The 14,804-nt window shown below is 37.9% G+C and overlaps 1 protein-coding gene across 3 annotated transcripts in view; it reads right to left on the bottom strand.

The window, feature by feature from the left end:
• USF3 (upstream transcription factor family member 3) overlaps positions 1 to 14,804 on the bottom strand; it is a 36,558-nt gene that overhangs the window by 13,222 nt on the left and 8,532 nt on the right. The window contains exons 1-5 of one of the 3 annotated variants that reach the window (XM_085324693.1): positions 8,974 to 10,019; positions 8,029 to 8,093; positions 5,619 to 5,647; positions 3,242 to 3,324; positions 1,013 to 1,109 (exon numbers count right to left, since the gene is read on the bottom strand). In XM_085324693.1, the coding sequence (XP_085180819.1) occupies positions 1,013 to 1,109; positions 3,242 to 3,324; positions 5,619 to 5,647; positions 8,029 to 8,075 (256 nt within the window). In that variant the 5' untranslated portion in view covers positions 8,076 to 8,093; positions 8,974 to 10,019. Of the gene's footprint in view, positions 1 to 1,012; positions 1,110 to 3,241; positions 3,358 to 5,618; positions 5,648 to 8,028; positions 8,094 to 8,973; positions 10,020 to 14,804 lie in introns of those variants that run through there. The other 2 variants (XM_085324692.1, XM_085324694.1) reach the window with 2 other exon arrangements.

Below are 14,804 nucleotides of genomic sequence, written 5' to 3'. Positions count from 1 at the left end.
AAATATACACATATACATACATATATATACTCACATAGATGTGTGTGTGTGTGTGTGTATATATATATATATATATATATATATATATATATATATATAAAGACTAAATCAGACGAAACTGGTCTAATTTTTTAGTGACAAAAGGAAAGATAAGCACATTAATTTATCTTTCTCCTTTCCCTGACCCTCTGTAAGCACTAAAACTGTTTTTATTTAACTAATGATCTCATGGCTTTCCAGGACACTTAATTTTCATTACATATAGAAGTGATGTGCAAATTAAATACAAAAACACTTATGTAAAGCCACAAAAGTTGGCAATGTACTTGGAGATAGCTCACCTAACAAAAGTCACCTAGCTTTTTCAAAGCAAGTGCATGGATGAAATAAAAATGAACTGTTTAGAATTCCACTCGATAGGGAGAAAGAAAAATCATAAGCGATAATGTTACCTATGAGTTCATTTCTGTCATTCCTCYATATTACTACATTTTTGTGCATCTGTTCAGTAAGATTTAATATGATGCATTTTGTTTTTTTTAAATATGCTATTATCACTTCTGAAGTATTTAACGGGAAAAATAGCTCTGTGCATGAAGGAACCCCACAATTTCAGTGAAAAACACCTGACAAGTTTGTTAGAAATTATTCTGGTCATTACAGCTTTTGACAGCAGGTACTCAGGCAGTCAAGYAGAGTAAATCAGGGTGGAGTCTACCAGATGATTTTGTACTTGAAAGCTCTTTAATTACTGTATATCATAACATGACTGCTTCAGCATCTCATAGTTATGTGCAAGAATATGCACCCGGGCATTTTCTTTAGCTTCCTGTTTTCAGGTTACTCTAAGCAGCTATATTTTCTCTGTATGTGTATAATGTYTTGGGATTCCTAAAGTTTGTTATCAAGAGAAAATAAGAGCTCCTGGCTTTTTTATTAGTCAATACTAACACACACACAGTATAAATAAATGACAGAAATTCTAGAACCTCCAATGGAAGTATTTACTTACCCTGCTCGCTGTTCCCTCCGTTTAACAGAAGTTCATCATTCTGTCTTTTCATTTCTGTTATATACTTAAAGGCCTGATCCAGGATCATGTTCTTGCTCTTTAAAATAAAATATATATAAAATTAGGAGAAAGATCTGTCACTGACAGACCCATTAATGATGCTTCAGATCATAGAATYAGTAAGGTTGGAAGGGACCTCTGGAGATCATCTAGTCCAACCTCCCTGCTCAGTAGGGTCACCTACAGCATRTTAGACAGGGTTGCATCCAGRTGGGCTTTGAAKATCTCCAGAGAAGGAGACCCCACAACCTCTCTGCGCAACCTSYKCCAGKGCTCYGTCACTCTCACAGKGAAGAAATTCCCCCTCACGTTCAGGCGGAGCTTCCTGTGCTTCAGTTTCTGCCCACTGCCTCTTGTCTGGTCACATGGGACAACTGAAAAGAGTTTGTCCCCATCTCCTTGACACCCTCCCTTCAGGTACTTTGTACACATTGACAAGATCCCCCCCCTCAGTCTTCTCTTCCCCAGGCTAAACAGGCCCAGCTCTCGCAGTTGTTCCGCATAGGGCAGATGCTCCAGCCCTCTGACCATCTTCATAGCCCTACGCTGGACTCTCTCCAGTAGCTCCATGTGTCTCTTGTACTGGGGAGCCCAGAACTTGACACAGTACTCCAGATATCAAATAGTCTTCATTTTAAAAGATATGCTAATTTAAACGACAAATGTTGCTTTTTAAATGAACTACAGGTTTCATAAGTGACGCTGACCCTAAATGCAATGAGTTTCTATGAAATAAAAGTTTCAATGCAGAAGCTATCATTTTCTGATACCAAAGCTAGATAATAAGCCATGGACCCCAAAAATAGCAAGCATCATTGCCTGCTGAACAGCCTAATATTTGTGTCCACTAGAAAACATATATGTCACAATAAACCTATACATCACATCCTGGCTGGACATGGTACATGGGCAACCTGCTCTAGCTGACCCTGCCTGAGCAGAGGAGCTGGACCAGATAATCTCCAGAGGCCCCTTTCAACCACAACTGTTCTATGATGACATGAAATTACCAGGATATTGCTTTGTAAAAGTTTTACCTGGAAAGAAACCAACGTGGAAGAATTATTCAGAYAGATTTATGAATGATTTTGAAACTAATTTACTGGATAATTTAGGAAGAGGAAATACTTTGTAATGCCCACCATATTCCTTTTATGAAGCTATACTTGCTAAACTTATTGTTTCCTCATTTCTTTCTTGTTCTACTATTCTCCAGGAACTGCTAGTGATAGACTAATCTCTGCTGTAAACTATTCTGTCTTGAAGAAGACAGCTTCAAGGCACCAGCCTCAAACCACTTGCCTTGTTTCATTTTTCACGAGTACACTGCCTTGCTTGTTCCTATTGCCATTACTGACATGGTGAATTGCTTTCATCAGATTATACAAAAGACTATAAAAATAAGTGTGTGTGCTGTTCTGTTTAAATCTTGGGACATTAAGTGATTATCWGAAAAGGGTAGAGAAGGGTTTAGGAGAAAGACCTGAAAAACAATCTTGCTTAACCCACAGGTTTCATCACTCAAGCATCATACAGACTACATTCAACARCATCCATAGAAAACAACCTGACAAACAGGAGCTGCACAATCTAACTGGCAACACACTGGTAAGATCCACCAGAGTGGTCTGCCACCCTTTTCACAGAGAAAAGGGCAAACAGCTATTTGGTCAACACAACAGGGTAGACACCAGCTGAGATAGGAGTTATAATTTCTGTTGTTRCTAACATTCAGCCACGCTTGATGCAAACTTTGGAAGACTGAATCAAATCCACAGGCAGACATCAGCAAGCTGACTAGGTCATTAGAGGCAAGTTAATCTATCTAGCACCCGATCCAAAGTATCACACACATGAACTAAGGAGAAAGTCAGTTGCATGTCTAACTCATACTCTCATTTTTTCAGCAGTGGTATGGAGCACCTTCAGATAAGCAGCTCAACATCTATGTAATTACATTCATATGGCTCTGCATTTCCAGTAGGCAATTCYACTGCAAATAATTTTTGTAATATGGTTAACATCCAAGATTTCTGAGCATATTAATTCAGACAGTTTTGCCTTCTGCATGAGACAAGTATCAAAACAAGTAATTACACTTCTGTGGACACGGACACATGCGCAAGCATTTTACAAGAAGTTTCTATGTACATCTGAATGGACACTTACCTGTTTAAGGGCTGGAGAACAGGGAATAAGTTCTCCAATTCTGTTTATTCCAGCATTTATTTTCTTCTTTCGATGTCTCTCCACTAAGCAAAAATAACATGGACTGTGTCATCTGGCTGGGCAAATCAGCACAACAGCAGCATAACTAGTACCAATCTTAGTGCTCATAAATACATTATTTTACGAGCTATCAAAATCCTTATTAATTTGAGAGGAAAAAGTTTCTTCAGTTATCGAARTAATATTCAATGGAATTAACATCTATTTAGAAAAGAAGGGGTGTTGAGGAAAGGAGTTTGTGGAAAAGGAAAGTTATTACTACTGAAAATTCAGGTTTTATAATGTTTTCCAGATGAAGTTTATGAAACTTTTTTCAAAAGGCAAATAAAGATTATACTCACTTTAAATATACAAAAAGCAAATAGACCAAGATTATGTAAAGAATGAGTTGCAGATTTGGGAATGAAATCAAGGTCTCTTAACTCCTAAGGCTAAGGAGCATTAGTTAAGTTGAGCTATGGTGCTAAGTTAGCACCAAAAGAGAAAGAGTTTAGATTCTATACATTTTCAATCTCCATTTTAAATCTGTATKGATGCAACAGCTAATACAGAATATAATTGAAGTTCTAGATACATGGAGCAGCTAATACAGAATATAGTTGAAGCTCTAGGAATATGAGCATCTTTATGTTCAACGGCTTTCATTGTTTTGCAAGGTCTAATTTTGACTAGGAGTAAAGAAAATATTTAATAAGCAGTATTTCCAGTGAATTACCTCTTGGAGAAGATCAGAAAATGCTCAGTGTATAGTCCTCCAGTGACATGATCAGCCTGTTCACAACACCTAAACACTGGCACAGAGGGTTTACACTAAACAAGTCTGGGCAGATYTGGAAAACCTTCCAGCATGTTTTTTTCCAGCTATTGTTAGTCCCTAGTTCTTCCACTAGAGTCAGCYTCTTTCAAATACAGTTCTGTCTTGCGTAGTTTTTTTGTTTGTTTGTTTGTTTTTGTTTTTGTTTTTGTTATTATTGACTGAGGTGCTTTGGTCTTCCATGCAAAGCAAAACCGCCAGATGCCTTTTTCCCCAAGAGCCTGCATAAAGTTCTGCCATGACTCTGTGAAGATTCAAATCAACATATCATGCATTGCTATGACTATTGCCTCGAGTTTCGTGTAGGCAGGCCTGCTTTGGGCAAACAGTGGTCTACATCTACTGTATTCCTTCCTGAAGATCGCATGGWTTTAATTTACCCTCCCCTCTTCTTTTTTTCAGTAGTCTGTCATTTCAGGTTACATTTTTCAAACTACTAAAGTATTTTTGAAATTTCAGGACAGGCTAGAGGTGTTCAGAGAGGCAGGCATAAATACACAAAACACTATTCAAACACAGCAAGACGTCTCTTTTGCAAGAAACTTAATCTAAAACAGAAAGACAAGGCCTAGTACATAAGCACTTTGGAAAGCTATCAGCAAAAGGAAAAGATGAACTGAAAATCAAAACAAATTTGGAAAAAACAGATTTGATTGGATTATTTCCTAATACTTCTTGATCCTCAAGATAYTGGCCAAACGCTTGGCACAACTCTACAAACATTATATTCCACAGTCTTCACACGAAAACTACTTGGTATTTTTTCCAGTCAGTCTGTAGCACAGTTTAATGACAGAAAAACTGGATTTGAGTTCTTGGGATAAACTAGGTCAAACCTATCAGACTCTTCCCATATCTCTCTTTCTGCTGTTACTTATTAAATGCCATTAAAGCTGGAAATAAAAAGAAAAGACTATACACTGCAGGAGAGAAGCAAGTCCTACAACATATAGATCACATTCACATAGAATTTGTGGGAAGGCAGCATCCACATGGATGCCTGAAGGGACAGGCCAGGAATATTTCCAACCCAGGAAAACTCTGAAGCTCTTGGGTCAGATACCCATCTCTGTTTTGCTCAAGTATTTACTCCTTTATTAAAAAAAAAAAAAAAAAAAAAAAAAAAAAGAGAGAGATATTTGTGTGTGGATGCCTGTGCATTTATCTTCCTTAAGAATTGAACAGAACTGAAATTGTTTACCTCTAAGTTTACTAGTAATGATAAGACAGGAGACATGGTCACACTTTCATACGTGGACATGTTACTGTAACCTTGTATTGTGGAAACCAGCAAACTAGAGCCCAATCAGGAAGCCATTCCATAAAGATGTTCTGTGCAAGACTACAGAAAAAGTTGAGTAGGGTTTTTTCTTTTTTTTTCCTTTACCGTAACGAGCTCTTATGAAGGGACCTTCTCCATGCAAAATGTTTTCAATAGTTCAAAAAAAAAAAAAAAAATCTATGCTCATTTCCCTGTCAAACAACAAAACATAACGTTCCTACCTGCGTTGTGTGTCTCCCGATTTTTCTTTCTGTGAAAGGWAAAAGGAAAATAGTTAAGTGAAACAGAAGGAAAAACTTTATATAGATAATTAAAAAAAAAWTTTGTTCATTTACAGTTAATTTTTTTTAATCCTACATTCTGCTCTGTGAATAGGAACACACAAGTAATACTTATAAGGATTCTTATTAGACACCAGTATTAAACAGTTTCCAAAATAATTCATTAATTTTCAGACTTAAATCAATTCCAGCTTAATAATGCATAGCCTAATATTCCATTCGAGTATTGCTACATATTTATAGGGGCAGAGGTGGAATTTTCTTATGTTTTTCTTCAGTGCTAYATATTATAATATACAATGTTCAGGCCTTGGTACTATACAATTCCAGGCCTTTGCTACTACCATAATAGAGAAAATTATAGAAAATACAAACAAACAAGCAAACAAACAAAAAACCCTCCTTTCTGAGCAGCAAGACAGTTAATCCTTTATTTGAAATGTTACTTTTACATTCCATGGGTCACCAAAACAGTAAAAAGATTACCATACAGTTTCTTGCAGATATGTTAACCATCAAAGATCATATCTGCTGGTATCAAACATGCTTCCTTTGCTTGATAAATCAGAATTACTATTTCTCTGCAGTTCTTCTTTACTGCCTCTAAATTTGGTCTAGATATACTTTGAGGGTATGGCAGTTGACTCTGTTTTCACATGTTTTTCTGGGATTTCTGGACCAACGGTAACCAGGTCAGAATCACTCTGTAATGCCTACAATTGCTTTGCTGGAAGATGATAAATCCCATATGCCTACTCTACATATACAAACCAAATGTAGTGCACACACGTATTGAGTCAAATACTCTTGGAAAGTACAACAAAGCAAAGCATATATTCTCTAGTAAAATAAATATTCCAGAAAAAAAAGGTATTTCAAAAGATTCCTCTCTAAGACCATCCTCTCAGACTAGACAGCTAGAGCATGCAACAGGTGAAGTAGTACCTTCTGCTCTTAATTTCCCTTGTTAAAGCACAAACCAGATATAACAAGGAATCTGAAGTGAAAAAGGAATACAAGATACATTGGATGGATTGCATTGGATACAAGGATGACTACTGCAATTACTATGGGACATGTATCCTTTATGCTTTGAGTTGACATATATTCATTTCTGGTGACTCAGAGGGAGCAATGTTCATCTAGAGTAACTCAGACAACGATTACAGGACAGTGCTGTCACTGCAAGTGGCCAGCTCTAGAGACATGACTAAATAACAATGCTTAAAGATAAACATCTTTAGAGTCAAATAAATGTCAACTGAAGCTTGCACATTWGTTATACAAATGTTCAAGAAGTGATGAATCTTCTGTTTACTATAAATCTGTGCCAACAGAATCAGAACACATGCAAGTAATTGTTTAAGAATGGTTCCTTATTTTACGGTAAACTGCAGTTCTCCCACTCATATGCAAGACACATATCTGTCAGTTTTAAATGATCRTATATTCTACATATACAGAAGAACATAAGGGCTGAAGAGATCCTGCTGCTCTTTGTCTCTGTTACCAATATAGAATCAAAAAAATTCCATTAGTGCAGAAAGAAAGAATGAACTGCAAATCCATGACGACTTTGAAAACAACAATTTCTGTAGGGCAAATAAATGTTCTTGCTGCACTTTTGTAGTTGTAAATCCTATCCTATATAGTCAGCTAACATCAAATGGATGTTAACATTTTAACATTTTTTATTTCACTAGGGATTAAAGGAATGTCCTATCAAATCAGGTATTAGATCAACAGGCTACTACAAAGGAGAGTGAAAAAAAAAGGAAAAGTATGTAAAAAGTATGTAATGAGCTCCAAGTCACTTTGTTACAGATGTTGGCTATAGGATTGCTATTCAATCTCAAGATGTATTTTTCATTCCAGCAGTGATTTGAGAAATGAGATCTAAATCCCACTGTGATTTGAGAAAAAGATCTATATTATCCCAATAAAATGAGTTAATTTCTCCTTTGTTTGGTTGTTTATTTTACACAAAACCTGGTATCTACAAGGAGTCTCTTTAATAGAGGCTGCACACTAACCTCGGTGGAAATACAGTCTCACAGAAATCTAAGTAGTCTACGTAATAATCAAAGAATCGCATTTGCTAGGATGCCAAGGAAGACACATCTTAGACTGACAAATAATTCAGTATGGAGAGGGGAAGAAAGAGAGGTAGCTTTGCAACCAGAATTCCCAAACTTTTGAATCAACCATAGTCAGCTCTCAGAATTTCATTTTAACAGCCCTTCTTGTCAAATCTTTAACTAGAAACTTTATTAATGCAATATATCACAGGCTGCAGAACTACAAAATAGGCTGGTCAACACATTTCAGTCCTTTTGCCGTAGAGACTCACCGGTGTTGCTTCTTAGTGGGTGTCTCGTTCTCCGTCATCTCTGGCATGGTTTCAGAGAAGAGAGCCTGAAGAAAGTTGAGAAAGGAATTAATGACTTCTGCACTCTTCCCAATTTTTAGCACATGGCATTTGTTGCATCATTTGGCCTTTGACTGCAAGGACAGAGCCATATTGTAATGTACCTAGAAATCCATCACTCTAATACAGGATGACTAGTCATGTGAGCATTAAAAATGGAAGTACATTACCTATAGGGGTGCTATATGAATCCCTGTTGTGTATGATGAATTGGTTTCCATCACCTTAGTTATTTTAAATAAAAAACAAATATAACTCCAACAACTTAAAAAAAAAATCATATGATATAATTTTCTTTCTTGTTTTTTTTAAATAGGAAGAGGTACAGCTGAGCACTTCGTTCTTTTTCATCAGCAATTCCTAGTTAAGTATGTATTCAGTTCCCAGTTTTAAATAAAATGTGAATACTACRCAAAATACAAGTAACAATGAGGGCAATTTATTAAACACAAATTTACAGTACTATTGATGTAGCAAGTTATAGGACTTGCTTGTTATTGAACTGATGTACAGCTTAAAATGACTAAAGATGATACCCTATATTCTCAGATAGATAAAATGCAGTTAAAAAAAGTTACAAAATAGAGCCATATGCAAGGGCCTACTAAGTTGCAACTAACTTTTCCTCAGCTTGAGCACATAAGCAGCCTGCATTCACGCAAACAAAAAAAATATGAAACAAGGAATTAGAAGATGAGATTAAGTCAATGATGGCTGAATATATATCTACTAAAGGAATGTGTTTTAGAGACCAAGGAACATGAAGTAAACCATAGGTGACAGCAGAAAAAAAAAAAAATCTATTTTTTGGTATGGCTGAGGTTTGTATTTAGTTTCATGTTTCTGCTTGTTCTCTTACCCACCAACCTGCTATTGCAACTCTTCACACGGACCCTCAGACTTCTTGAGGCTTCATCTCTCCCTGGCTCCTCCTGAAGAGCTCATCAGCTTCTATTAGCAGCCTTCTTATCTTTAGTGGGTTTTTTGATTGTTTTTTTTTGTTTTACTGTAAGGAAGTTGGGGCGGATTTTAATACAACTTTCAACATCAAGCAATTCTTAATATAAACTAAGCCTAACAGTACTGACACTGACATTAAAAATTAGAAAAAACAGTTTCCCTGTGAACCAGAAAGCCAGCCATCTACAGAGCTCCCAATGCATTGAAGCATGCACTTCAGAAAGGGGTGTGTATGCACGTGTGTTTAAAGCTACCAGAAACTGTTACTGTGCCAGAATAGCACCAAGATGTTGCTCTCCGGTCTTTACAATCTAAAAGTTTAATTAAACGTAGCACTCTCAATCAATAAAGATTAACTGGGAAAAAACATTTAAGAGCCGATGCTGCTTATGACTCTACCCTTTATTTAAGCACCATATCTACGGGAACATATACAGAGGCAATGCTGGCAACTTAGGAAGTAAAACAAACAGGCAATGTCCTGCAAACAGATCCAGCTCGGGGAACTCAAAAGTACATGAAAATTTCAGGAACATAATTCAGCTACTCCATCTGACACAACAGTGTYCAAGCCATCATGAACTTGCACAGAATCACAGAACGGTTGAGGATGGAAGTGACTTCTGGAGATCATCTAGTCCATCCCTCTCYAGGGATCCACCTGCACCCAGGTGGGCTTTGARTATCTCCAGAGAAGGAGACTCCACAACCTCTCTGCGTAACCTCTTCCAGTGCTCCGTCACTCTCTCAGTGAAGAAATTCYCCCTCATGGTCAGGCAGAACTTCCTGTGCTTCAATTTTTGCCGACTGCCTCTTGTCCGGTCACATGGGACAACTGGAAAAAGTTTAGCCCCATCCCCTTGACACCCTCCCTTCAGGTACTTGTACACACTGACGAGATCTCCCATCAGTYTTCTCTTCTCCAGGCTAAACAGGCCCAGCTCTCGCAGCCCTCTGATCATCTTTGTAGCCCTATGCTGGACTCTGCAGTAGCTCCATGTCTCTGTTGTGCTGGTGAGCCCAGAACTGGRCACAGTACTCAAGATGAGGCCTCGCCAGGGCTGAGTAGAGGGGCAGGGTCACCTCCCTCCACCTGCTGGCAACACTCTTCCCAATGCACCCAAGGATACCATTGGCTTTCCTGGTCACAAGGGCACATTGCTGACTCATGGTCAGTTTGCTGTCCACCAGCACTCCCAGGTCCTTCTCTGCAGAGCTGCTYTCCAGAAGGTCAGCTCCTAGCCTGTACTGGTGCCTAGGGTTATTCCTCCCCAGGTGCAGGACTCTGCACTTGCCCTTGCTGAACTTCGTGAGGGTCCTCTCCGCCCAACTCTCCAGCCTGTCCAGGTCTCTCTGAATGTCAGCACAGCCCTCAGGTGTTTCAGCCACTCCTTCCAGCTTGGTATCATCAGCAAACTTGCTGAGGAGACACTCTGTTCCCTCATCCAGGTCATTGATGAAGTAGTTGAACAGGATGGGACCCAGTACTGAGCCCTGGGGAACCACACTAGCCACAGGCCTCCAACTAGACTCCATGMCACTGATGACAACCCTCTAAGCTCTGCCTTTGAACCAGCTCTCAGTCCACCTCCCTGTCTACTCATCTAACCACACTTCCTGAGCTTGGCTAGGACATGCTATGGAAGACAGTGTCAAAAGCCTTGCTTTTGACAGAATCATCTCCAAGCCAAGTTACCATGCTACACCAATTCACTAATGCTACACATAGCTATCTGAAACACAACCACCAGAAATTTCCCTAGCTTATCAATGTGAGCACATCACTCCATAAATTATGAAAAGAATTGATTCAATTAATCTCTTATTGTGGGAGAAAGTAGTGCAACTTCAGCACTGTACTTTGCTCTCTTATAAATTACCTTGCAATATTCCATTTTAAAACCAGATTTCTCCTCCTTTAAATAGCATCTATTTAGTTTAATCTACTAATAATTTTATTTTTTTTTTTGCATGGAATAAGACTAGCCCAGTTGGTATCTTAGGTCCTTCTAGTTACTGAAGATTCAGAACTCTGAAAGACAGAAGAGCCAGTTCCGCATGAAGGCATCTCTAACTTCTAATCTCCTGTGCTTGGATGATGATGGTCAGTGGTACTTCTTCACATAGATTCTAGCTGTTCTCACTATGTCAGATATGGCAGTATTGAATGACGAAGAGATTAGCTGRAACAGTTTAGAAAATTTGTAATTCTGATTACAAAAACAGTAAGTCTGGTTAGAATAAATGGATTAGATGCCAGACATCTTTTACAGTACTAGCAATTGAAGAGAAGCACACATACCTTGAGAGAGTGAGGTTAGCACCCCTCATTTCAGAGAGTTTTTTTTTTTTTTTTTTTTTAGGCTGTGCTACAAGCAGCAGAGCAGAACTGCTGCCATTAAGACTATGAGCAAAGATGTAAGAAAGCAGAGTAGCCAACAGGTAACGCTACTCTCTTGTAATTCATCAACCAGCTATTCACAAGTACAAAGGCGTCATTTAATGTAGAATAAACAGCACTGTTTTTATGTATCAGGGTAAGGAAACAAGCAAAAATCCTACACCCCCAAAGCAGATGCACACATCCTAACTCCACTCGCATCTTCCTACCCATGGCCTGGATCACGTTCACCTTTGCATCTTCTCCACACCCCAAGTCAGCATAGCCACTTCTTCCCACATACAGGGGCTCTGTGTACTCCGATATGCTAGCTCCCTCTTCTGACCAGAGCCTGTGCTTCCTCARCTCAACTCATTCCCGACATCCCTACCTCCTCAAGCCAAGGTCTACACATTTCTTGCATTGCCTTACTTCTTCTGGAGAGAATGCCTCAAACAATACAGCAATATAACACTGGGAAGACAGGTAGGGTCTCAGTGGGAGTTTGTGCTGAACCTTTAATAATAAACTTTTAACTCTTTCCTTTGATCCTGAGAAAATGGAAAGGTAATAGGTAAAGACTCAGTATGTCCCAATGTCTTTTTTTAAAAAAAAGAAAAAAAAAMCCCAAAACACTGAAGTCAGTAAGGCTCTCCCTAGTGATGTCATTCCCTGCACAAGCCAGGCCAAGCAGATGCTACCACACTGTCTATAATCAAGTCATAAGCAACTTTCATACTYGCTATGCCTCACTTTGGCTAGAGCCTACAGCCCATTTCATACTGAAGAAACAGGGTGTAGATGCYGTGGAACAACTTTAAGTGGGAAGATTTATAAGATTCACACAATTCAACCAATGTGTCCCCCAAAGCTGCAAATTATTTTTGCAAGAGGCAAGAGAAAAAACAAGACTATATATATAATCTAATTAACAAGTTTATTTCAAGTTCTGATTTGCTCCTTGAAGAGGTTAAGTGTGACACCATATGCRGCTCTAGAATTTCTACTTCTAGATTGTACTCTAAGATGTGAACTTCATTTCTTTTCCTGTTCTTATTTGGTAAGGACAAAAAAGATCTTTGCATTTTCCTTCATAAACCTCAAAACAGCTAGAGCTAGCAACACTAGGAAGGGAACATGTTAAAAAACTGCTGAAAATATGGGCTTTGGAAATTTAAAATAAAAATGCTGCCTAGGTAGAGGCTTTTGCTAGCAGGTGAGTAATATTTATGCTATCTTCATTTCTTCTTAGCAGCTGCTGCATCACTAGAGATTTGTTGATGGATTCTTCTTTCCTTATTTCATCACAAGCAATATTTCTTTGAGGAGAGAGTCATTTACTAATTCACTAAAGCAGAAGACACGTATTTGTTTTATAAGCACAGGCATAAATATGTTTTAACTTCACTCATGAAATACGGTCACTTGACTCAACTGAATGCCTTCTGCAGAGGTAATGAAGCAAATTCCAAATCCTTCAGCCAGATCAAGGAGAGACAATTCAATGTTTGTATTTATTTAGTGCCAAGCTTCATCCAAGCTTTACATAGTTTATAGATCTTACAATGTCAACTCGAAATACAGGTTTTTGTTTAAATGAACTGTAATCCACATAAATGGCAAGATACTTTGTCTTTTGAGGATTTAAGTTTAATGTAATTCAATCTCTTCTGTGGTTCTGAAAAAATAGGGTGGAAAATCTGAAAATAATGTTTAAGTCTCTTGTCATCTACCCCCCATCTTTGCAGGTCTTCTTTGGTAACCAATTTTATGAAATCTATTCTTCAAAAGATATGCCAGAAGATCCAGTGCTTTAGCTTTTTAAGAAGAATTGAAGAATTCTTTTACTTCCTATATTACTGAGCACTTCACAGCACATTTTTTCAGCAGCTCTCTTTAGGAAGTGTTTCCAAACTTAACATTAATTTTTAATGAAAATAATTCTTCCCAATTATTTTAACAGACTGTCTCTACAACTCTACAAAAAAAAGAAAAACACACACATACAAAGCTGCACACCTCCTCAAATTAGAAAAGCTGCTACATTCCTCTATATGAGGTAGAAAGAATTTATTTTTAATATGCAGTTACTCAGTCTGTAACACTACCAGGAGTCCAAACCTGTCTTTTTCCTTAGAACACTTCAGCAAGTATAAGCTGTTATAGTTCCACTGCTATAGTCTTACAGTTTTTACTAGTTTTATACATCTTACTTAGATAGTCACAAGTTAGAGCTAAGACCAATTCCAAGGCATAAATAACTATTTAAAAACTACTATTTTCTCTGCAAGATGTCCCCTTCACTCATTTCGCTGACTGCTGCAGCTCTTTCCCAATCTTCTTTGCACAGTTTAAAGCAAAACTAGCTTCAACTGGGGACCTAAGGCTTTTAATTACAGGCAAGGTACCCTTGAGACAAAAAACACTATCTATTCTAATTTTGTGTTCCCCTAATAAAATGATCATAGGAAACTAAACTAGGAACCATTGTTTTGTGATTGTTACCTATATATCCACCAACTTACTTGCCTAAACAAGTTACCTGTTAAGACCACTGTGCAGGAAATGGAGTGGGATTCCATTCCCCCACTCCTGTAAGAATAAAAATATCTTTGATATCTTTCAGCCTGTTTTGGAAGAAAACAAAGTTCTCCCCTTATTGCACGTCAGGTCTATTCACCTACCCACCCACAACAACCACTGMGCCCACTGATCAACCTCAGTGAACATTCCCAAAGACATTAAGCTCCCAGAAGTTTACAAAACATTGAGGCTAGGTAGAGAAGAAAGAGTGAGGTCAGCTCTGACCCTGAAGGCAGGCAAATGGATACTGCTTTAGTCTGTGATCCACCGACTCAGTAACGCATGTGCTTCAGGCTCATCACAACATACATCATCTTTTGCCTAAGAAGTAAGAGGGATTAAAGAGCAGGAGAGAGCTAGGTTAACTTTGCACAGAACATACATTCTCAGTCCAAACCAGCTGATTGTTTCCCAGGGCAACTAAACTGTTTCTTGAGCTTTAGCAAAAGTTAAGAAAAGCAAATCAATGCTTACAAGCTAAAGCTCATTATAAAATCCACTTTATTTGCAGACACCAAAAAAAAAAAAAAAAAAAAAGGCAGATGGGGAAAAATTTCATTGCTTTCATATTTTTTTCTTTACCTATTTTGTTTGTGTTATCTAAACTGAAATACATTGGCATCTTCCTCTCTGCTGATTTAAAGGAATTAAGTTTCAGGAAGTCTAATGTATAATAAATGTTATGCAAGAGAACTAGAAAAAAGTTTAGTCCCCCCCCCCCTTTTTTTTTTAAATGAAACGGTCTGTTTTATATATTGTTATATATTTAAAATAA

Source organism: Rhea americana, unplaced genomic scaffold (genome assembly GCF_003343005.1).
Source record: "Rhea americana isolate MKP2758 unplaced genomic scaffold, rheAme1 scaffold_92, whole genome shotgun sequence".
NCBI lineage: Eukaryota > Metazoa > Chordata > Aves > Rheiformes > Rheidae > Rhea > Rhea americana.
The sequence above is the reverse complement of the archived record's forward strand: the minus strand, read 5'-3'. Positions and strand labels throughout refer to the sequence as shown.